General features: G+C 33.8%; 2 protein-coding genes across 3 annotated transcripts; one reads left to right on the top strand and one right to left on the bottom strand.

Moving 5' to 3' along the window:
* Positions 1-3,947: 3,947 nt before the first annotated feature.
* Positions 3,948-13,971, top strand: LOC8265002 (rRNA (cytosine-C(5))-methyltransferase NOP2C). 2 transcript variants are annotated; one of them, XR_001535891.2, is made up of 13 exons: positions 3,948-4,084; positions 4,186-4,304; positions 4,561-4,870; positions 5,377-5,524; positions 6,375-6,512; positions 7,010-7,072; positions 7,697-7,818; positions 9,764-9,965; positions 10,470-10,681; positions 11,781-11,881; positions 12,243-12,324; positions 12,710-12,910; positions 13,526-13,612. XR_001535891.2 is itself a non-coding variant. In XM_002528000.3 (13 exons), exons 1-13 carry the CDS (start codon positions 3,998-4,000, stop codon positions 13,638-13,640), a joined length of 1,761 nt encoding a protein of 586 aa, XP_002528046.1. In that variant the 5' UTR covers positions 3,948-3,997; the 3' UTR covers positions 13,641-13,971. The 2 variants fall into 2 exon arrangements, 1 of the variants encoding a protein (XP_002528046.1); XM_002528000.3 differs by having other exon boundaries at positions 12,849-12,910; positions 13,526-13,971.
* Positions 13,972-16,113: 2,142 nt separating this feature from the next.
* LOC8265000 (putative methyltransferase At1g22800, mitochondrial) lies at positions 16,114-22,027 on the bottom strand. Its single transcript, XM_002527998.4, has 11 exons — positions 21,762-22,027; positions 21,510-21,590; positions 21,183-21,261; positions 20,177-20,315; positions 20,004-20,073; positions 18,717-18,781; positions 18,541-18,619; positions 18,173-18,260; positions 17,169-17,233; positions 16,948-17,037; positions 16,114-16,648 (listed from the first exon to the last, which is right to left on the bottom strand). Exons 1-11 carry the CDS (start codon positions 21,900-21,902, stop codon positions 16,535-16,537), a joined length of 1,011 nt encoding a protein of 336 aa, XP_002528044.1. The 5' UTR covers positions 21,903-22,027; the 3' UTR covers positions 16,114-16,534.
* Between the last annotated feature and the right edge of the window lie 804 nt (positions 22,028-22,831).

Here is a 22,831-nt window from a genome sequence, read left to right as displayed (position 1 = left end):
AGCTGCAGATGAAAATATAGGAATTTCTGGAGACCTTTTCTTCAGATCATACTCAATCTGCTCTATCTGACGTTTAAGATTCATGATCACTTTTTCCTTTTGTTGGAAGGATGATGACACCGGTTGAGAAGTTCTCAATTCCTTATCTAAAGCCTGGTATCTGTTTTGCAAAGAAGAATACAATTGAAAGACTTTCGTTGAAGAACTATCAAGCTTTTGATATATTTTGTGAACCAAATGGAGAGCTTGATCTAATTTTCCATTATTTTTTTTTAAATAAGAGTTTTGGACTATTGAATTAGAAGTCTGCCAATTCAATACTTCTTCTAGCGGAGTAAGAGGCTCTAAAGTTCCTGATAAAGTAACCTTTGAGGGGGGATCTCAGATCTTTTATTTTCTGACTTCCCTAGAGGAGGAAAATCTTCAGGCTGGAACATGAAACCGTTTTGAATTATTTAGGGTGCCTGGACTGCTGGCAAATCAGAGTAAATCTCCTGTCTGCAAGTAGTAGAAGGCTTCTGTCTAAAGACAATTCCTTTTTGAGCCAAAATATCTTCATCTCATCATAGGTAATGTCAAGGATGGTCTTTCCTTCTTTTGCAAGAAGTTCCAAAGCTTCCTTATACATAGGAAGAGGAGATTTATCCTGCTTTTCTTTTTGCTATTTTTTGTGGATGCCAATCCAAGGACCATCTGGATCTCGGTCATCTTGCCTGGGTTTCATGACTGAACACGGAGTCTCTGAAGACATGGCTCTTGAGGTTTTCCTGGGGTGTTGAGAACACGGTTCAGCAAAATCAAGGTCATCTTTGCAGGTGCAGCTTGGTTCACACATTTCTGGGTCAATATCCTAGATGAAATGTCCCTTAATCCTTGCTGTGTAGATATGATGTCCAGAGGATTGGAAAGAATGAATGAGGATCTTCTCTCTAGGTCTGGACACAAGTTGAATCATCGAAGCCTGGAAAATAGAGGGAGCAGAAGAAGATTCTTTTATTTGTGTAAAAATTGTTTTATTAGTACCATCCTTTTATGTGACAAAAAGAGGATCAGTAGCCTGAACAGGCTTGGCTTGAGATGCATGGAGTTTCTCGTAATTTGTCACCCATTCAATTGGAATTAGCTTTTGTAGATCTTCTCTTTCCAGCTGCCTTGGAGCTTGAACTATTGTAGGACTTGGCCAAAATCTGCCATGATAAATAAGGCATCAGAAGTGGCTTGGAAGCCTGGGATTTGTAAATTGAAGTTATGGTCTTGGAGTCTGTAGACAATTTGGTGGCGCAAGGTTGCGGATAGAGCATCAATCACTTGGTTAGCTCTAGTGATTTGAACTTGGACTTTGAGTGTAGTAGACAAGTAAGGATCATTAAGAGATAAATTAAAATTTGGGAAGAAAGTCAGGATAACACTTCCGGTGTTAAGTGTTGTGACAATAGTCCCAATCACTGCATGTTCGTATTTGAGGTACCTGGTGTCCAATAGAGACATCCGGGCCGTAACAGGTAAACCCATTCTGCCATGATAAGAGAGTACGAGCCTGACAGCTCCAAGATGGAGATGAGTGTACCCCTGTTTCTTCCACTGCTCTATAAAGGAAGTGGGGATCTCTAGAGTAACATACTGTTCCTGAGTGGTGGAAGTAAGGGAACATTGTGAAAGTGAGAAAGATTAGACATACTCTTTAACAGACAAGGGTTGCTTGTGAATGATCTGGTTTAAAGTCTTTCGAACAAAGTTTTGCTTCTTGAAAATGTTATATGGATTGATAATGGGCATAAGGGTGTTTTCTATTTGGACATTTTCAGGAATATGGAAAATCTCCACAAGATGATCTATCTTATTTGATACAGTCTTTCTACAAGAAGGAGAGAGTTGTAGAGTAAAAGTATGAGTAGTGATTTCTGAAGTCATGGTGGCCAGGTTCTCTTCTCAATCACCTAAGGCTCTGATACCAAATCAGGCCGAGAGCTGCTTATTCCCAGATACTCATGTTGTAAGCTCGAGGCTGGATAAGGATCGCAAACTACGACCAAGATGGCACACCTAGCCTGGGGGTCCTTTGTTCTTTAAATCCCGATGAGCCAAGCTAGCCCTTTTGTATTCGAGAATAAACAGATCGTAGCTTAGCTAAGGAACCATTGCCAAAGGATCAGAGAAGAGAGAGAGAGCTTAGAAAGCCATAAGTATTAGAACACATAGATTTTATTTATCAGAAGAGGGAAGGAAACTTGCCCCCTTATTACAACCAAGGCCTCTTTTAATAGGGACTTGAGGCTTACCCAAGACACTAAGTGACAGGACTTGTACATTACACATTTCAAGGAAATCTAACTATTCACACCATGTTATTGAGTTTTTATAAAATTATTTTCTCTTATTTGAGTACTTTGTTATAATATGTTTGACCTAAAACAAATGCATATTGAGATACATGTTAGGAAAGAATATGACATGCTAGAGAAGAGTTTGAAAAATATTAAGAATTAAGTAAAGAAAATGGTATAGTGTGTGAAATATCCCTAGATTTCATAAGAAAATAAGTTAAATATTGCTCTGCATACAATTAAAAGAAAAAGAAAGAACTCTATTAAAGCTATTTTAATATTTTTCTCAAAAGTTTTATTATTTATATACTAGTTGAATCTCATTTTCTTAACTTAGGATTTTTAGTTATATATTTTTTTTTGTGTAAGGTAGAATTATGATTAATAAGGTGGTCAATAAAATAAAGGAAAATTACTATTATCTCCTAAGATTTGTTAAAATTTACAAGTCCAATTTTGTATTTTTAAAAGTAAATTAGTATCCTATTGATATTTATTTTTGTTAACTGTTATTTCCTTCCGTCTATTTTTTTTGTTAGTCAACTGGTCAAAGGGCTTCATTGATTAAAAAAGTTCAATTTAGCCTTTAAACTTACTATCGAATATTAAAATTAAGTTATTATAAGATTTAAGTGAAATATTCGTTTTCTCTTAAAGCAATTTAATCTTGTTTTCTAAAAAATTAGTATTTTTAATTGATATAACAGTTCAGTGTTTTTTTTTTAGTTACAAATTTTATCAATATGTATTTAACATTCTTTAATTTTTTGAATTTAAATAACCTAAATCTTATCCACATCTTAATATTTTGATGGGAATTTATAATTCTCTAATTTAATTTAATATAATATAAGTTGAATTTATACGTTGGAATTTGATAATTGTGATGAAGAATAAAAATAAGGTATTTAATTATTTTGAGAAATTTAAAAGTTGCACAATCTCTATTATTTCTTATGCTTGTTATAAATTCAAAGTTGGATTTCACATATGATACCTTTGTATGATCAAATTTGTCCAACTTAATTATTACCGGTATTTTCGAGTAACTAAATTTGAGTATAAATATGTTCTAAATTATTATACGTCCTTATTCTGTATGCTTGAATTATAAAATTATACATGACCTATTATTTCTCAAAGGTTAAATCATACTAAACTTTTATATTTTTATCTTTAAAAAATTATATAAAGAATTTACAATTATAAATAGTATATTAAAAATAAAATTATATTATTCTGGATGAATTTGATACTAATTTAATAAAAACTTAATTTTAGACGAATTTGATATTTGATATTAAGTTCAAGAATTAAATAAAATTTTCTTTTAGTCAATTAAATCCTTTGATTAGATAAATAATAGAAAAAAACAGACGGAAGGTGATAACAGTTAATGGAAACAAACATCAAAGGTTACTAATCCACTTTTAAAAATGTAGAGTTGAACTTATAAATTTTGGTATTACCTCGTGAGGGTAATAGTAATTTTATCGTAAACTAATATTTTGAGAAATCAATAAAATAAAATAATCGTCTAAGGTCTAAATAAAATGAAACTTAAAAGTTCAGGGGGCAAAATATGAGTTTTGCCCTTTTTTCTTTTTAGGAAAAAGGAAGAAAATTTGATTTAAAAGATTGATTAAGCAGAAAGAGTAGAGAAATGCCTTTGAATGAAGAAAGTGAGGGATTTGCTCAAAACAACTCCCAAAACCTTCCTTTCCTTCTCTACTTCTGCTTCTCCTTCTAAGCATCAACTAGTACGTAAAAGACTCTTCATTTCCTTCCTTTCTTTCTTTCTTGGTTCTCTCTGTTTCTCTTTCAACACATAGAAATTTATTATTGTTTGTTACTGTTTCAGATGGATCCATCAGAGCGCTACTGTTTCAATCCCAAATTGCAATGGAACCCTCAAGTTGAAGATTACTTCACTAAGGCCTACGGACCTGATTATTTCTCTCGCATTTCTCATGCCCTCACGTAATCACTCACTCACTCTTTTTCTACTCTCTTTTTCTTATTCTTTATCATGTCCTTTTGTTTCTGGTAATTCATTTTAGCACTTTTGATGCTTGCTTTCTTTTAGTTGATTTAATTAATTGTACATTGATTTTTTTTTTTCCTTTTTTACTGTTTTTAAGTTTTGGGTTTTAAAAAATGGTAGTGTTACATGTTGATGTTGTTATTAATTCTTATGTGGGTTTGGTTTATTTTTGCTACATTTTGTTCTGTTTAGGCGTCCGCCGAGTTATTCTTGTATTCGAGTTAACACACTTAAGACAACAGCTGATGCTGTTGTTGAGAAGCTAATGGAATTTGTCAAAGAAACTAGCTTTGAAGATTGTAGTGAGGCAGGACGCAATGATATTGAGGATAGGTTGTGCAAGAGTCCCATAACTAAGTGCCAGATACCAGGGTTGGATTATGTTTTGTTTGTTAAGGGTTCAGGGCCGCACATGATTGATTATGGTTTTTCACCTGGTGCTCCTCCTAAAGAAGTCATTGTCAGTAGAAAATGTGCTGAAGCAGTTCTCCGGGGTGCTCAGGTAGGCATTTTGTTGTAGTCTCCTTGCAAATCAATCTGCTCCATAGACAGACACAGAGTCACACACAAATATATCAATGGTCAAATGCATTAAGTGTATCTTAAATGTTATTAGAAGATCCTCTACTGGATATCATGTTTCTATCTAATTTAAACACGACTGTTGCTGTTCCCTAAATGCATTATCTCCAAGAATTCTTCTTGGTTTTTATGTTTGTTGGTTATAATTTTTCAAGGACCAATTTGTTGCTTACCTCTTTTCTCTTTCTATCTTGGTTACTTGCCTTTTAATTCTCTCTATTGTTCTTTTTTACCATTCCTTTTTTTGTATTCACCTATTGTAGTTTACTGTAAAGATTTGAGCCTTACCCTTAAAAACAGTAGACTGTCTGGGAAACAAACAATACTCCAATCTACAAAATTTTTTAATTCGGTCAAATTGTAGAACAGGATTCAGTGATCACTAGATCAGTTTTCTCTTGTTTTCTTGTGGTAATTTACTTGTAGGTGTTTGTTCCTGGTGTAATGGCTTGTAGTGCACATGTTGAAAAAGGAGATGCTGTTGCTGTTTCAGTTGCTATAGAGCAGCATTGTCCTGATGGTGGATGGGCTATTGGTATGACACGTGGGACTGTTCTACAAGGACTTCCAACAGGCAAGAAGGATCTCTATTCCCCCATATATATCTCAAAGTTATTTAGTAGAGATATTGCCCTTTTGCTTCTTTTTTCCTTCATTTTTAAGGTAATAATTGTTTCAATGGTGCAGTTCTTGTATGACTGTTATACTCTCATGCTAACATCTTTAATAACTTGGTGAATGTTTGAAATCAAATATTTCTTTTCTCATGTTATACACAAGACTAAGTCTTTAACATACCAAATCAGCCTATTGTATCCCTCATAGCTATTGGTGTGCATATATATATGCATATACCCTTGCATGAACACTGGCTTGCATACGTATAAATTCATTTGCTCACACTCATACATGTTTATAATTTATTGATAAAGAGAGACAAACAGTGAAGAATAAAATTTGTGTAGAGAGAAGTTTGAGGAGAAGGCTTTCTCATAAAACTGTACAACAGATGCAAATAAAAGAAAAATAGTTGTTACAAGTTACAGCAGATGACTTTCCAATATTGCTGGATGTCAACTATTAAAGTCCCTCTAAAAGCTCTTCATGCATAACTTCCTAAAGGAAACGGAAAATCTGCCTTGCTGCATGTGCACCTGTTGGTGTCCCCTTCATGTTTATTCCAAGAGAAATTGAAAGTAATGATAAACACTTATATATGGAGATAGTTCTTGGCACTGTATGAAAGATATAGCACTTTTGGCATGACTATGTGATAGTCAATGGTAGTGCACTCTTCATGCCTTGTGCATAATGGTTTTCTCTGAGTAAAATCAATGACTAAACTTGATATTTTCTTCTCATTAATAATGCCTGTCCAAACTTCTAGGAGATTGAAGGGTTGACATGTCGTTATATTGTTGTAGATCCCTATTATTTCCAAAGAAATGGCCTGTATATTGGTCAAGGAAAGACAACAATGTCAAGAGCTGGCTTATTCCGTGTTCCAGAAGGAATTGCTGTGGATATGAGCAATCGCGTATTCAAACTTCCTTCCTTTCATGGTACGGTTTGCTGCTTTCTAAATCCTTTTTGTTATTACTATAATAGAGGTATGCTTCATCATTTTGAAAGGTTTAGTTGTAGCTTTTATGGAACAATAGTTACATGTTTTCTCTCATTAGCTTTCTTGTATTCTAAAGTTGTTGCTGGTTATACGTATCCTTTTAACAAAATAGTTTGTTGCATGTGATTTTCTGATGCTCTTAATATTTTCATGTGCTACGGATAATTGAATGCAACTATTAAATTCTTTTAGTTATCTTTTTGTAAACAACTTTTTACCGCAACATTCATTAGCAACATCTCTTTTCTTTTGGTAATAATATTTCAATATAAATTTCTTGTGTATAAGCTGAATCATAATCTAGATGGTTACTTGTGGTCATTTGCAGATTCAAAATAAGCTTCAGTATTCAGTTTGAGGAATTCATATGTTCCTCTGAATTTGCGCCACCCATTTTTGCCTTATCTTTCATCAATTTTCTTTTTTGGATAACAGATGTGCTTAAGGGGGAAATATTTCTTCAGAACTTTCCAAGCATCATTACTGCTCATGCCCTAGGTATTTATCACATAATTATTGGGTGTCTAAAGTAATTTATCTGTACTATTGCTTGCTGGTGATTCTTGGTTGTTTTTAGGTGTAGTTTCTATTTGTTCATGAAACATTTTGATTAAAAGAAAAATAGGAGGAAAATGTCTTCAATTAAGAAGCTAATCTTGGAAGTTCCAAATCAGTAACTAAGAAAAATTACAGTTTTAGCATATTGGAAAGTGCTCTATTTTCAGTAGGCTTAATTTCCATTGTTTTCAAATGTAGCATGAATTAATATATTCTTTTTCCACTTATAGCAAGTATTTGGGATTGTGTCAAAATTAGCACGAGTGATTTATTTATCCTAGAATCTGACATGTTTAAGTAAATTGATTCTAAAAAGAGTATATATGATCATGAAAGACAAGAACATGAAGCACAATCATTGGTTTTGTGTTATCTTATTGAATTCATAATTGTTTTAACATAATCCTTCTTTGCCCTTTTTCCACCCCTCTTCCTTCCCCAATCCTTTCCAAAATGATTATACTCTTTGCAAGCTGTGTCCTTTATGGAAGATTTAGCTTGTGTACAATTGTTTAGTATTTATGTTGGCCTCTGTTTGCTGATATCTTATCGTTTATGTCTTAGATCCTCAAAAAGGCGAACGGGTGTTAGACATGTGTGCCGCACCTGGAGGGAAAACAACTGCTATTGCAATCCTTATGAAGAACGAAGGAGAGATTATTGCATGTGATAGATCTCATAATAAGGTACATCCTCTAAACAGTGGCTGCAATAATATGGCATTATTTGGCATCCATTACCTTGCAGCTCTATTGTTCTTGGTTTATATATATTCTCTAAGCATGTTAGAGTTGATGCACGTAGATCAACTTTCTGATAGGGAATATTTGTTTGATGACAAAGGAATAATGAGGTTTTGAAGCCGAATTCAATTTAAGATTGAGTCTTTTCTTTGTTGCTTTTGTTGAATTATTGGAAATAGTATCTTGATGTATGCACTTGGTAATTACATGTGTTCGTAATTTTTGTTGTTATATAAACTTGGCTTTGTTAATGGGAATTATTAATGGTGGTCGACTTAGAAAGATGCCAAGTTCTTCCTAAGGCATATACATCTCGAGTTTCTGTGTTTTAGCAGTTGTTGGAAGGGTTAACATATTGCTCTTAGGAGCTACTGAAGTTCTAGCCTATGTGTAAAATGCAATCCCTGAAATATTCCCATCCCCTCCAACCAAGTTAATCTTGAAGTTGATGTACTTGGTTTGTGTTTATTCTTTCTCTTACTAAGTTAGCTTATGATTCATTTCACTTCCCTCTGTTTTGCTATGACAGCAATCTTATGATTTCATGATGTCTTTTTTGCCATTTTTCTATGAATTTTAGAGTTGCTGGTAATTTTATGCCGAACTCTAAGGGGTGTAAATGGTGTACTCATGTGAAGTTACTTTGTTCAAATACTAGGAATCTCAATTATATTTGATTCACACAGCACATTTGGTTTTGCTAAATGGAGCATATTAGTACTTTACAAAGTCTCAAAGCTTGTTCCTTTCATTAATATAATAAGATCAGCTCATGCTTTTGTCTTGAGGTGTAAAACTGTAATCAAACCATCAAAGTCTGTCTAATTAGATGTAAAACCAATCCTCAGAAAGAAAAAAGTAGAAAAAAATGTGTGCTCATTCTGTTAGATATTTCAGCTGCTATCACTATGTGCATATTCTTACATTTATGGAATCTGTAGTAACCATATAGACTATGGTTTCTGCATAATCAAATGGATTTCCATCACCTTGTCACCATTGTACCCAAGGTTTTAAATAATAGTATTGTCAATCATATAGTGTTGGAAATGATGTAACAGTATCGGACCAGATCAGACTGTATCGGACATGAATAGCTGTGCTGCTGTGAATTTCTAAAAACAATTCCCATTCAAATGAGGAAATTTAGAAGTATATTGGCTAAAGACTCTTTAGTAAAAAGCAAGGGTTTAAATAACAATATCGTGAACCGTGTCAGTATCAGATTGCAATTCCGTATGGTCAAAATGGTTGTTGCTACCATGAGATTTTAAGAACAAGTCCTATCCAATTGGGAAATTTTAAACTATAAAAAGTCCTTTTTAATTTGGAAGCTAAAAGGGAGGGACGGAAATAGAAAACGTAGGTCGAAACACAAATGGATATTGAGTTTTTCCAAATCACTTGTAACGTATTGTTAAAAATTGTAGCGAGAAGCCAAAATCCATTTTGAAAAGGGTGATATGTAACATACTTCCATTAGTTAAAGCCCTGGTTTTACCTCATGTATAGATCAAGATTTGTAATTTTGAATGGGCCATGTGCCACATTTATAAGAAGTCTTCAAGATATTTCTGGTGATTAATACTTGTAATAACACAAATTATGTTCTTAAAATTTGACAAAAATTCCTCTTTTTATTGTTAGGTAATTATCCTTCAGATCTTATCTTTCCATAGCTTTGGTTAAAGCTTATAATAAAATAAAATGCATGCTTGCTCAGTAAATTTAGATACCTTTTTTAAATTACATTTCATTATGCAAATTCTTTTCATCTGGTTATTTTTTTCTATGTTTAAGATTTTTTTTCATGACTTCCATATCATGTTTTAGTGGCCGACTTTTGAATATTTAACATTCTGAAGATTCCGCTTTCTTGCATATATAGGTGCTAGATATTCAAAAATTGGCTGCTGAAATGAGCTTGACTTGTATAACAACTTATAAGTTGGATGCTCTCAAAGCTGTTCGTCGAAAAACTGAATCCCATGAACCTGTCACTGTTGGTTCTGAATCATTGAGGGTCCAAGAGGAGAAACCATCTTCTGCTGTTCAAGGGTTGAATCCTGATAAGGCATGCAATGAACCTGGTAGGTACATTGTACTTATCTTCAAGGTTCTGTACATAAACTTTTTAAATATAAAGCAGTGAGCTGGATGAACTGTGCTGAGTTTCTACTGCATGAGAAAATTTTCTATATACCTAGTAGTTAGGTAGACATGATTGCTCCTGTTACCATGCTGAGCTCTCCCTCTTTACCTTCTTATTTATTCATACTCAAGAACAAATGGTGCTTCTCCAATTAGGAATTGTACTAGTCTGTTCAACTAGTTTTCTGATAGGTCATCTTTCAAGACTTTCTTTGTCCAACATATTTTTTTTGTGCATATAACAAATGCCTCAAAACTTTCTTTCCCAGGATGTCCATAGGACCATCCTTGTTTAATAGCCATTTTTAAACAAATCCAGTGCATTTTTCATGTATTGGATCTCCTACTTAGGGCTATCTTCCTTCTTTCCTCTTGTTTGGTATGCATTCTCAATATTCTTCTTTATTTACAATTGCAATTTTATCTAATTCTGAACATTATAGTTAGCAATGAAAAAGAGAAAGAGAGAACTTATGTTAGCAAAGCTGACATCAGGAAGGAGAGGCGAAGAATGAGGAATGGGCCAGGAAGGAATCAGTGCCTGGGTGGTAGAGTTGAGAATTCTAAAGGTTTTGATCCTGACAGCTTTGATCGAGTTCTTCTTGATGCTCCCTGTTCAGCTCTAGGTTTGAGACCTAGACTTTTTGCTGGAGAGGTACAGCAACCTAAACTGAACTGACTTCTTTTGTGCTGTAATGATGCATGTATCCTGGACTATCAAAATTACAGATTATTCAAGAATTCCAGTATTGCGAGAATTTTAGTGACTAAAATTACAGTGCATTGACTTCTTGTGTGCCATAACTGATTTTAGTATTCAGGAATTTTAGTTTTTATTTTATTTTTCCATTTAATAGCTATGACTAAACTCCTATTTAGGAAAAGATATGGTTATAACTGTTAGAAGTTGCATTTATCCCATATAGCTTGGTTCCTGGGCTGTTATAGTGTATATAAATGGATTGGGCACCCTCTTCCTTTAAGCTAGCTTTTGGGAATGAGTTCTACCCAAGGCCATTCATCATGGTATCAGCGCCGGCCTTTGCCTGCAATGATGGGTTTGGATCCTGCCCGTTAGCATGTCACGCTAAACGTGAGGAAGAGTGTTAGAAGTTGTATTTATCCCACATCGCTTAGTTACTGGGCTGTTATAGTGTATATAAGTAGATTGCTCACCCTCTTCCTTTGCGCTAGCTTTCGGGAATGAGTTCTACTCGAGCCCATTTATCAATAAAATTTAGATTTCTTCAGTATTGTCAGAATCTTCCTTTTCAGAGATGTAGCTTTTTAGCTTTTTTAAGATTGTCTGATCCAATTCTAGCTCTAGTGGGAGAGGATCTATTATTATCCCTTTCACTTTTGCAAGAATGTGTCGATTATCAGGATGCTTCCCAGCTTTTTTATGTCAGTTGTTGGCTTTTACATAATAATTGACTCGGAGATAAACTAGCATGGATTTTGGTTTTGTGATATTTGTACTGACAGTAATAACATGTGGTAATACGAGGAAAAGCAAAGGTTAATTTGAATTCAGATAAAATTTCTGATGTATTGATAACATACAAGTTTCATTGAGATGGTTACAAAATAGACATGCACTGGTTTTCAATGAGACTAATTTTCTTTTCCTCTTTCTACTAGCTTACCATAATTGCATGCATAATTCATAAATGCCATGAAGTATTTCTTCTACTAGTTTATTACTGCATCTTTTTCCTTGTGGAAATTTGATTTGGTTTATCTTGCTTTTCCAGGAAACTGTCAAATCATTAAGAAGCCATGCAGTGTATCAAAGGCGAATGTTTGACCAGGCTGTTAAGCTAGTTCGCCCTGGTGGAGTTATAGTGTATTCGACGTTAGTATCATGACTTTTCTTATTCATTAATTGGTTCTGCCTATGATTCTTTTTTACCCTTTCGAACTTGAGACCTCCTGATAGAGAGGGGTGTGTTCCCTTGGGGACATTGCAGCTTTATTTTCATAACTTGAAGTTATGTAAAAGGTTTTACCTCACATAATAATGAGGTGTGTGGACCATTTGATACCTGGGCCAAGCCTATATGCCTTCTCCATGTCCCTTTTATATCAAATTTTCGTTGGTAACTACATCCAGTATCCAGAGAGTTTTCATGCATTGATAATTACTTGTTAATAATTTATCTATCATATCCAAATATTAAATTAACTGCTCCATTTATTTAATTTTTTTTTTCCAGATGCACAATAAACCCTGGTGAGAATGAAGCACTGGTAAGATATGCTCTGGACACATATAAGTTCCTCTCCTTAGCACCACAGGTGAGATTCTACAAGTTACAATCCTTCATCATTTTTTTGCTGTCACTAAGTGGTTATAAATTTATTTAATGAAGTGCGATTCTTCTAGCGACTTATTTAGGGCAATGTGTTATTGATCAACATTTATGAATGTTGATTGTAATGAATCCTGAATCTCAGTAACTCAATTCTGAATATCAGTAACTCACTCTTTCAATAGTGATGGATAGTGGGAAAAAGTTTATTATGATGCCGGACATTTATGGTTTTTTCAAGGAGTGAAGGCACATAAAAAAGTCTAACCTAAAAATTATTTGTCTACTTTATTCATGGTCCATAATGTTGTCATTTTCTTTTTCACTCTATTCACTTGGAGGCCCAACTTACCTGTCCCTTACTCCCGCAGTGGAAGGGGAGATGATGCTAAGGTGCAAGGATATTAGATCTAGCAAGGATAAACAATTATCTATGTCCAATGTCCACAACACAAACATTACGCTGATGCTTAATTGAGCATGCATTTGAATGTGTTCTTATGATTTCAGCACCTGAGGGTTGGAGGACCTGGCCTTGTTGGCAGTTGTGAATTTCCTGATGGATACATGGAGTAAGTACTGAAATAATTTCATTTTCAGTTGTATGAAATTGTCTAAGAATTTTTTTCTTTGTTCTTTTCTTTTTCTCTCTTTCCTCCCCCCGCCCCGTGTTGCATAGTCTCTGCAACTGCTTGTCATTGGGATGAAGTATTTAGCACTTACAAATGCATTAGCCACTATACCCTAAAGAAATGGAAAATTTTATCAGTGTTCTATGCATTGAAGGCAATAAGCTTTGTACTCAATATGGCAAAATTTTTAGATTCCTAATTATGTTCTAAACTTTCGAATAACTTCTGAAAATGCTCCTAGAGACTGCATTAAGTAAAATGGAATGCATATTCCTGATCATGATTGCTATGGAATAGATGCTTCTAGACTTGTCCAATTTAAGGATGCTCTCACTTTCCTTGATCAATATCACCATAGACATTTCCTTAATACATATTATCAATAATCTAAAATGGGAAGGAATATGAGGAAATTTAACACCATACTTACGTTTTTCATAGTGGTGCAGCTATAGATGAAAAAATTCTTTACATCAGGATCTTGTATGTTTTTTCAATCACAAGTCATTTATTATCGAGTACATTAATAATAATTTCTGGTGCTTGTCTCTACAGGGAGTGGCTAAGACCTGGTGAAGAAGAACTTGTTCAGAGGTTTGATCCATCATCTCCCCTTGACACAATTGGTTTTTTCATAGCGAAGTTTGCGGTTGGCACAAAAGATATTTAATTTCTTGGGAAAGAAATGCACAACTTGTATGATTAGAACCAGTTAGAATGGTAGAGAAAGTCGCTCGAAATGCAAGATGTCTTTGTTTATGATGACCATAGCCACCATATGGCGATAGATTGCAGTATCTTCATTTGCCCAAATTATTACATGGTGCATGAATGATGAAGAAAATGGTTAGGTACTCTGCATTCTTTTGGTCGGCATTTTTCGCCACCGAAGAAGGTGGTATGATAGGCTTTAATTGTTTCTAATTTACTTTTGTTTGAATGAACAAAAAAGTTTTGGATTAGAAGCATGAGATGCAGTAAAATCAGTCTTTTTGGTACTAGATGGTTCTAAAAATTTGCAGTAGAACCATTCAGCTTGCTTCTTTGAGGTTATATGAGCAAATGTGTTCCCTTGTTATATGATTTCTACTGTGATAGCATGCCTTTATATATCAATGCTATTTTGGTTGACCATTAAAAATTTATTTTAAGCAAAAGTAAAATTGAAATAATAAATAAAATAAAAATATTTTAATGTTATGAAATACATTAATAAATTAATATTCGTTTAAAAATTTTGCTGATGATAGAATTTAGTTTAGTCATTATTAATTTTGTATAATTTTTAATATCTAAAAATTTTAAATTTATTTTTACTTCATTTAAAGAATATGAATTTTAAATTTATAAATAAACTTTATAAATTTTAATCGAACACATTGATTTGAAATTAATCGAGTTAAACTCGGACTCGAGCTACTTGAGTATCATTAAATAAAAATATATATACATGTTAATATGATCCTGTCATAATATATTTATAATATAAAATTTTAAATTATGATTTAAAATTTTATTAATGTAAAAAATATAAATATGCATATTTAATAAATTAATTATTCTTTTACATATATGATGGATACTTAAAAAAATATATAACTCTATAAATTATTGGTTATAGGAATACAATTATAGAATTACTTAATATATATAAATTTTAAGACAATTTTTTTACATGTGTTCTTATTGTAATGTAGGATTATATTATTTGACATGTTTATTTAATTTTTTTATACATGTGATTTGAATTATTTTTTTGTATTAATTTAGTAATTAATAAATTATTTTTCTAATCCTAGAAAATAATATTTAATTATAGTTAAATATTATATTAGTTACATTTTTTTACATAATTTTTTATACAAGTATATGAACAAACTTTATATGTATCATATAATTTATATTAACTAATAACTTTTTTTCTAATTAAAAAATAATTATAATTAGACATTTAAATTTAAAAAATATAAAATGAATTGAATAAGCATAAATAAGCTCGAACTCACTAATTACACCTAAGTTTAGTCTGAGCTTAATGTCATGCCCTGCAAGTGGAGCCACACATCGTTGCCGCACCATGGGCGACATTGCCGCAAAACAGCCTTCGTTGGACGGGCCAGCTAGTTGGATGGAACAGCCCAATAGATACGCATCAGGCACCATCCCTTGCAGCCCCAGCGGGCCAAGTGATATCCATCGTTGGCCTAGTAGGCCAATTGACTCATCTCGCAGGCCAGCACACCAGCCTAGTGCAGCAACGCGTCAATATTTGCAATTCAAAGCTTACTTAGCATTTCGTTACCGAAACTTGCTAAGTGTCGCACGGATAATTTTTTGCTCCGTATCCTAACTCGTGACATTAAGCTCATCTATTTCGATCTGAGCTCGAGTTCAATATTTGAAAACTCAAATCCATTCCTTTACATCTATGTAAAAAAATAAGCTCCTCAAGGACAGTGAGCTAATAACTGAAAGAATACCAACAGTAGAATACTATTGGGGGGGCAAAAAAAAAAAAAGATTGATCAAGGGGACAGAGTTAACAATCCAAAAAAGGATTTAACCATGCCAATCAATCCTCCACGAGCAATTCTCCATTTCCTGTAATTATCAGTAACAGGTTCTTCCCTTATCCCTCTTCAGCTCTTTGCAGAATTTGTGAAACTGTTCTTTTCCATAATCAAACAAATATGCTAGAACATAACAGCTCACCCTCATGCTCTTCATACTTGATTTGGCATTTCATGGAATCTACACCCGCCATTGCTAGATCTTCCTATAGACATTCCTTCTTTTTTTTTTCATTTTTTTTAAAATTATTTTTAAAAATGATTAGGAAAATCTCAAGAGAGAAAAGACAATGTTTTAATAAATTAGTAAAATAATAATAATAATTACTTAATGCTATTGCTACTGTGGCACTTGGGTTTGATTTTTTAAAAGAAAAAAAGAAAACTAAAACTATTTTTTAGTAAAATCTTTTATTGAGAAAATAATACAATTAAAAATAAAAAGAATTCTAAGACTTTTTTTTTTAAAAAAAGAAAACCGACAAGAATCCTGAAAAGTTCGAGTTGTACTCTTTCACAGCTTTGTCTTCCTAACAGTTCCAATCAGTATAATAATATAATTCCAACTCAATGTCGAAGGGCAAAGTTGAGGTAACCATACCATAAGCTCTGCATGCATAATAGAGGAACAAATATGTCTGGTAAACTATAAAATTTAGGGTTTTCATGTGCAGTAGCAGTGCATTAAATATACTGCGCTTATGGTATTTTAATTTTTTGACTAAATGTTTGCCCTAGGTTTTCCACAACTGTAAGTTGCTGCATGCATGGAGAAGCACATAATAGCCCCGCAACAACAATGAGATGTAACCTTTATCTTTTCAAGTGATTCAAGAAAGAAAACCCTACAGCTTATGAAACTATCTGATGGTCCTAATTCTTTTACTTCCTCCCGTCCAAATAGGATTAAAGCAGAAACTGTGGAGAACAGACTGCAAATGCAAACATGATAATGAAAGAAGAGCCTCGGATGCTTTTCAAAGATGTGATGGTGTTAGCTACGGTCTCCGAATTGTTTATGGATGTCCTGGAATGATATGGTGGCAGATCCCCTTCTTTTGGCCTTCTGCTGAGAAGGATGTTCCCTCCACCCAGTCATGTAAATAACCTACAAAGCCAAAGTCGGGCAGTGCAAAGCATAATTATGCCAGACATCATATTGTATTCAATGCTCAAGTCATGAAGATATTTAACAATGGGCAATCTCCTAGAATTTGTTTATGATAATATCTTGCTAAAAAATTACGCATAAAATTCTTTTAAGTGAGTGTTTGAATTAACATGATCTGCACAAATCGCATTCAATATTTTATTCCCATAGATATAATAACATACAGGAGAAGATAGATCTCATGAATATGTTATTTTCCCTATCAAAAACAATCTGAGGTCTTCCACAATGCTCACCTGAAATGTTGCAGGTATGGTCCCATCTTCAGCCGCAAACATTGAATCGTAAATTGCTGCAGCAGCCAGGGCTGTTCCTCGCTCTAGGATCTGTTTTAATTTACAAATAAATCAAACTTTCTAACAAGGTAGGATGAAGCAGTTTATAATCTACTTCTCATTATATATATATATATATATATATATATATATATATAAACAGAACGTTCTATAGCCCTTACATTATTCCTTTGCAGAAGAGCACTAGTTTCACCCATTGCACGCAGATGCTCTATCAGCTCTAGAGCTATAGCAGAGAGAGAGATAGATAGGATAAATACATCTGAACATGTTTGATGAGGTAATGACTAATAAGAGAGAGGGGAAGGGGTAGGGGTCAGTGATTACTAATCATCACAAAAGACTTAAAATGTTTGCACCTACAAGAACATATATGTTATTTATAGTTGAAGAGGACGAAATTATTCAGAAGATGTTATATCGGTATAGTTCTTGTAGATGTTTTCACTTTCACAAGTTCCAACAGTTCAAAGGATGTTTTCCTCTTTTCGCAGTAGGATAGTTATTTTACTTGAAAATGGTCAATTTCCCTTTTACCAGGAAAACATTTTCATCAACCGGTTTTATAAGTACCAAATAATAACAGATCCAGGAAATTATCTGTCATGCATCTGTTATAGGAATATGAGTTCCCCACTTCTAAATGTAAATTTATTATCACTGCTTAGTAGCTCTTTCACAAAAAGGAAAGAGAGATTTCAATGAAGAGTGAAATAGACAAAAAGCGCATATGACCAATAAATAGAAAAGTAACAACTAACATGCAATGGAGATAAGCAGACAAGCCATTGATGACTTTAAAACCTTCATGACATGAACAATTTGCTATCAAATGTACAACAGTAATAAGCAAATACAATTTGGGCCTAACTTCTAAGAAACAAATTGGCATAAAAATCATGCACAGCTCTTAAAGAAGCCATATCTGTAAAACAGGAGCAATTAACAGAGTCTTGCACAAAGTCACCACAAAAACCCAGTTAGCAACACACAACCAAGTCACCACAAAAACCCAGTTCTAGATTCTTGTATGTTCTAAAGAGAATCCCAAACGAGACACAACACTGGAGATTCACATTTTAGATTTTAGCATGCATCATTTAAATACAAGCAGCCTCAGCAAACAGAAACTATCGAACAAAAATTCTCAGGAGAATCTTCTCACCACTTTTATACCTAACTACATATTCGTCAACATCAACGCCTGGAAGAGTGAAGCCTGCCCTGGTTAAGAGATTGCCTGCATCCCGGACCTGGATGGTAAAGCGAAAAAGGTGGGTTCAATCTTTCTGTCAGGGTAGGATATGGGACTGTGGGGCGATCAAGAGAGCAACAGAAAAATATTCAAACACCCACTAACTGCCACCACCACATATTTATCAGATCCAGAACATTGAATTCAAAACGAGCAACCAGGATAGGCATGCCCATATATATGTTGAGCTTCCAAAGTTCACACACAAAAAAAAAAAAAAAACATTTGTTAAACATGACCAAGGAAGTATGGTAATTACCATGCAACAATATACATACTTGTGCCAAAGGTGATACTCGAGGACTGATGCCTCCTTCACGCTCTATTTGAGCTGCTGTGCATGCTATTCTCAATTCCCTAGTCATATATACAAGCAAGTAGAGAAATAAACATCTAACAGGTAAAACTTTGGAATTTAAAAACAGATAGGAAAAGCAAAAGAGAAATAGACAACTTCAAGGTCTCTCCACCCAGAATAGCTGCTAAAAATAGGCCATCTGGCTTCAGCGCCAATTTACACTGTAACAAATGCAGCATAATGTACAGGCATCAGGCATGTCCATATTGGAATTTTACATCAAACATTAAAACCAATTGAGATGCTCATTAATGATTAACAGAGGATGAAGAGCAAGGGAATATTACATGCTTGTGTTACAATTGGAATAATAATGTTTGTCAGCACAGATAAAAACTAATTAGTGGAGCCCAAAGTCTACCAAAAGAAGTTATAAGCGAGAGCATTACAGCATCCAATCTCAAAGTCCCTCAAGTTTCTTGCAGCAAGTTTCTAACGTTCTTTATTTTTTTTTTTTGAGGAACTAAGTATCATACTATACATTGTAATTTTTTACTTTCACCCATTCTCAACCTCCCGTTGTACAGAGACATACACTGTACATGTTTGATTGTACATGCAAGCATAACTATGTACATGTATGATCTTTCACTTTTAGTCCAAATGAGCAGTGAAACCCAAGTAACAGGTTACAGCCTCCCGTTGTACACAGACATACACCCTACATGTTTGATTGTACATGCAAGCATAACTATGTACATGTATGATCTTTCACTTTTAGTCCAAATGAGCAGTGAAACCCAAGTAACAGGTTGCAGAACAGGCACTGCATCTAAAAAAGATAAGGAAAAGGAGGACAGAGGGTGGGAAAGATGTAGAACAGCAAAGATCAGAGGCAGCTGAGTGTCCTTAAGGGCGTGTAATAAATTTTGCAGGAAGTTCATTATTTTTAACAACCTCAATATCATTTCCTCTCTCTCTCTCTCTCTCTCTCTCTCTCTCTCTCTCCAAAGCAACCAAAAATAAACAAAAGCAAAGGCATTGTCCCCCAAACTTTATTGCACCAACCTCTTCGCCACTAGCTCTTCAACTTCAACCATATATTACTCCTGATAGTTCAAGCATAATCCAAGATATGCTGAATTAAGAACAGTTTAAACTACATCTCTTTCATGATGGAAAATGAGCAAGGATATCATTAATTTGTCTTTTAAACACACAATATTAGGTAGCAAACCCAGGGAACTTTCATTGCTTGTTATGCACCATAGGTATATGCTTCTGTCTATATAGTTTTTTTCATGTAAATTTTACAATAAAATAAGAATTTCAACTGATTACATTAACATGCTGAATTTTTCATTGATTTCTGGTAGCTAACTCCTGTTACTGAAACAAAAGCTAAAACCTTCTAAATTAAGTCAAAACTAATATGAACATTACCTGTATCATAGCTCCAGGAAGGTCATTTGTCCAGTGAAGTCCCAAGCAACTGATTACCAGATCTAGTGAACTTCACATCCGCAAACAAAAACTATTTTAGTTCAAATTAAATCTCATAATGGTAATTTCATTTCATAGGAATAGATATAAATACTCATAATCTATAGCCAGACCTTTCTTTTACAGGGAGAAACTCTTCATCACCAACGACAAAGGATGTTTCAATATTTTCATTTGCATCATAATGTGCATCTTTACATAATTTAATCATGTCGTAGGATGTATCCATCATAATGAGCTTTTCAATGGACCCTGAAATTTTAGAGATTGAGTGAGTAACTTTAACATTTTCTCTAAGAAATTACCAGGAAAAGATTCAATCTTCCATAAGCTTTATTGTGAGATCAAGCTAGGTCGGTAGCAGTAGAGAAAATATTTAAAGACAAAATGCAAGTAATGGCCTTCTGCATGCAATCAGATGGCCATTTGAATCAATGACTTAGTGCAGTTGAAACAAGCTTGACGCTCATCAAGTGAGTTCAGAAGATACAGTTGATATCTATTTTCTCATACATTTATAAATATTTATGCATGTGCTCTCACATCTATATTTCCCTAGGAAGCACCAGAAAGTTACTCCTTTTTATTCTCTATTTTGAAAGATGCAACTTAGCACCCCACTCAAACGCAGTTTTTCTTCCTTTCTTTCCTAAAGTGGTCATAGGGATAAAAAAAAGTTACTCTTTTCCATTTAGTACTAGACTTATGTTGATGCCTATGACATATAATGAACCTGCCCAGCCCTCAACTCTGTATTTACCTTCTTCCTCAATAAAGTTTTTATTTCTTTTATCAAAACAGAAAAGAAAAAGAAAACTCTTCATCTATTCTTTCTGAATCATCATGTTATTGGAATATAAAGTCTCAAAGCTTGATGCAGCTCTAAGCTTTTCTACAGTTTCAACATTCCTAAAGTTAAAAGGGCCTTACATCAAAAGCATCATCTGAAGAGCAACAAAATTTAAAAAAAAAAAAAAAAGAAAAATCCTCAAATTCAGAGCGTCTGCATCATTATCATAAACTTATGAAACTTTTAGGCTAACTACAGACCCAGATAGCAGAGAAATAAGGCGCAAGAAATGCAGGAATACAGTGAACTTAAATATTACAAACACTTACCACGGCCACGTAAGGATCGTCTAATAGCATCCAAGGAACCTCCCAAAAATAATGCTGATGGAAAGGTTTTCTTGCAGTCCTACAAAAGGAAAACCCACAACAACTGAACTATCAATCAGTGGATAATAAAAATTCCCAACTGCATTAAGCTGCTTTTATGGTCATGGAGTTACAAAAGCTAATAAATGTAGGAGAAAATTTGCTTCTTTAATCTAAAATTCTGGCATGTTTCAAACATGACTTGCCCTAAATGCATAGTTTATAGCTTTTGTTACAAAAATAAGCTTCAAAAATGTAAACAAAGAAAATACGGGGTTACATTACTACCTCTAACCGATCCAGTAGATTATCAGCAACAGCATTGACAAAAGAATCATTAGGACGCATCAACCATGCAGCTCGGTCACGCTGCCACCAAAACAAAAAACCCAACAAAAGTGTACTAAAGGAACCATAAAATTATCTAAGTAAAGAAAGACAAGATCTTTGATTCCACGAGCAAATAAAATAAAACAAACAAAAGAGAAATGGGTAAAAATTAATCGAAATTCAAACAATGAAAAGAGGGTGGGAATTTACTTGTACGCGTTTGAGGTGGCGGTCGAAAATCTTGACCCTTGAATTGGCTTCTGTGCAGTAAGAAGTGGATTGAAAGAAAGCATAAATGGGTTCATATGCTCTTCTTAATAAAATCCTTCCATGTACACTCACTCCTTTCATTTCTCCTCCTCTTCTTCTTCTTCTTCTTTAATTGAATTGAAAAGCTTACACTGCAGAGGTTTCTTGTTATTGAAAGGACAATGGGACAATTTGCCTCCTGAACTTGTGTCAAGGGGTCAAATAAGCTGAATATCATCTTTCTCAACAAATAAGCCCTTTAGCTTCTTTTTAAGGCCATTTAAATCCGAGTTTTGACCAAATTAAAAAAATGTAACATAATTGCCCGTAAAAGTTTGGGTGAAAATAAACTCACCACTTTTTCACTCTGACTCGTGCTCTCTCACTTTCTTTCTTACTTTTCCTTACCATCTAACATTGTACGACATAATATTTTTCTTCTTTGCTTAATAAACCGGGTTTGATTACCACCTTCTCACTCTCATCACCACCATATATGAACTGCATGGTGTGTGTGAGTTTAATGGAAGTAGCAGTGGGTTCAATGGCATCAAGAATAACTTATGGATTTAGTGGCGGTCGACAGCGTGTTTAATGGCAACAATGGAAAGAATTACCAATGGGTTTGATAAGTTCGATGGCAATGAATATGATGGGTTTTAATCTTTGATTTTATAGAAATTGATAGGTTTTCTTCTATAATTCTTAAAAATTAGTGGGTTTAATGATTTTTTTTTCTCTTGGTTAAGAATTTCTTGTTCATCGTGTTTGAGTTTATCTTTATTCATACTAATTTTACTGTATTGGTTTGTGGATTTATCTTGTTCTTTCTTATGTGTTGATCTTTTTGTTGTTTAATATTGTTGGAAGAATTCAATCAATTTGAATGATGTTAATATCAACATTGATCTATAAAGATTCTTTTTGTGTTAAATCTTAATCTAACAATGGTGATATTAATGCTAGACGAGAAAGAATGATGATGATGGTAATATAAAAGGATGATTTGGTCTTTTTTTATAATAATTTTA

Source organism: Ricinus communis, chromosome 2, assembly GCF_019578655.1.
Source record: "Ricinus communis isolate WT05 ecotype wild-type chromosome 2, ASM1957865v1, whole genome shotgun sequence".
In the NCBI taxonomy this organism is placed as follows: Eukaryota; Viridiplantae; Streptophyta; class Magnoliopsida; order Malpighiales; family Euphorbiaceae; genus Ricinus; species Ricinus communis.
Note: the sequence above shows the minus strand (reverse complement) of the source record. Positions and strands in the feature narration are given on the sequence as shown.

Coding starts and splice junctions, on each gene's coding strand:
- LOC8265002 (XM_002528000.3), top strand. CDS start 3,998: ATGAAGAAAGTGAGGGATTTGCTCAAAACAACTCCCAAAACCTTCCTT. Junction 6,513..7,009: donor CAAACTTCCTTCCTTTCATG/GTACGGTTTGCT, acceptor TTTGGATAACAG/ATGTGCTTAAGGGGGAAATA. Junction 11,882..12,242: donor GGAGTTATAGTGTATTCGAC/GTTAGTATCATG, acceptor TTTTTTTTCCAG/ATGCACAATAAACCCTGGTG.
- LOC8265000 (XM_002527998.4), bottom strand. CDS start 21,902: ATGAAAGGAGTGAGTGTACATGGAAGGATTTTATTAAGAAGAGCATAT. Junction 17,038..17,168: donor CTCTTCTGCAAAGGAATAAT/GTAAGGGCTATA, acceptor AAATTAAAACAG/ATCCTAGAGCGAGGAACAGC. Junction 16,649..16,947: donor CCATACCTGCAACATTTCAG/GTGAGCATTGTG, acceptor TTGGCTTTGTAG/GTTATTTACATGACTGGGTG.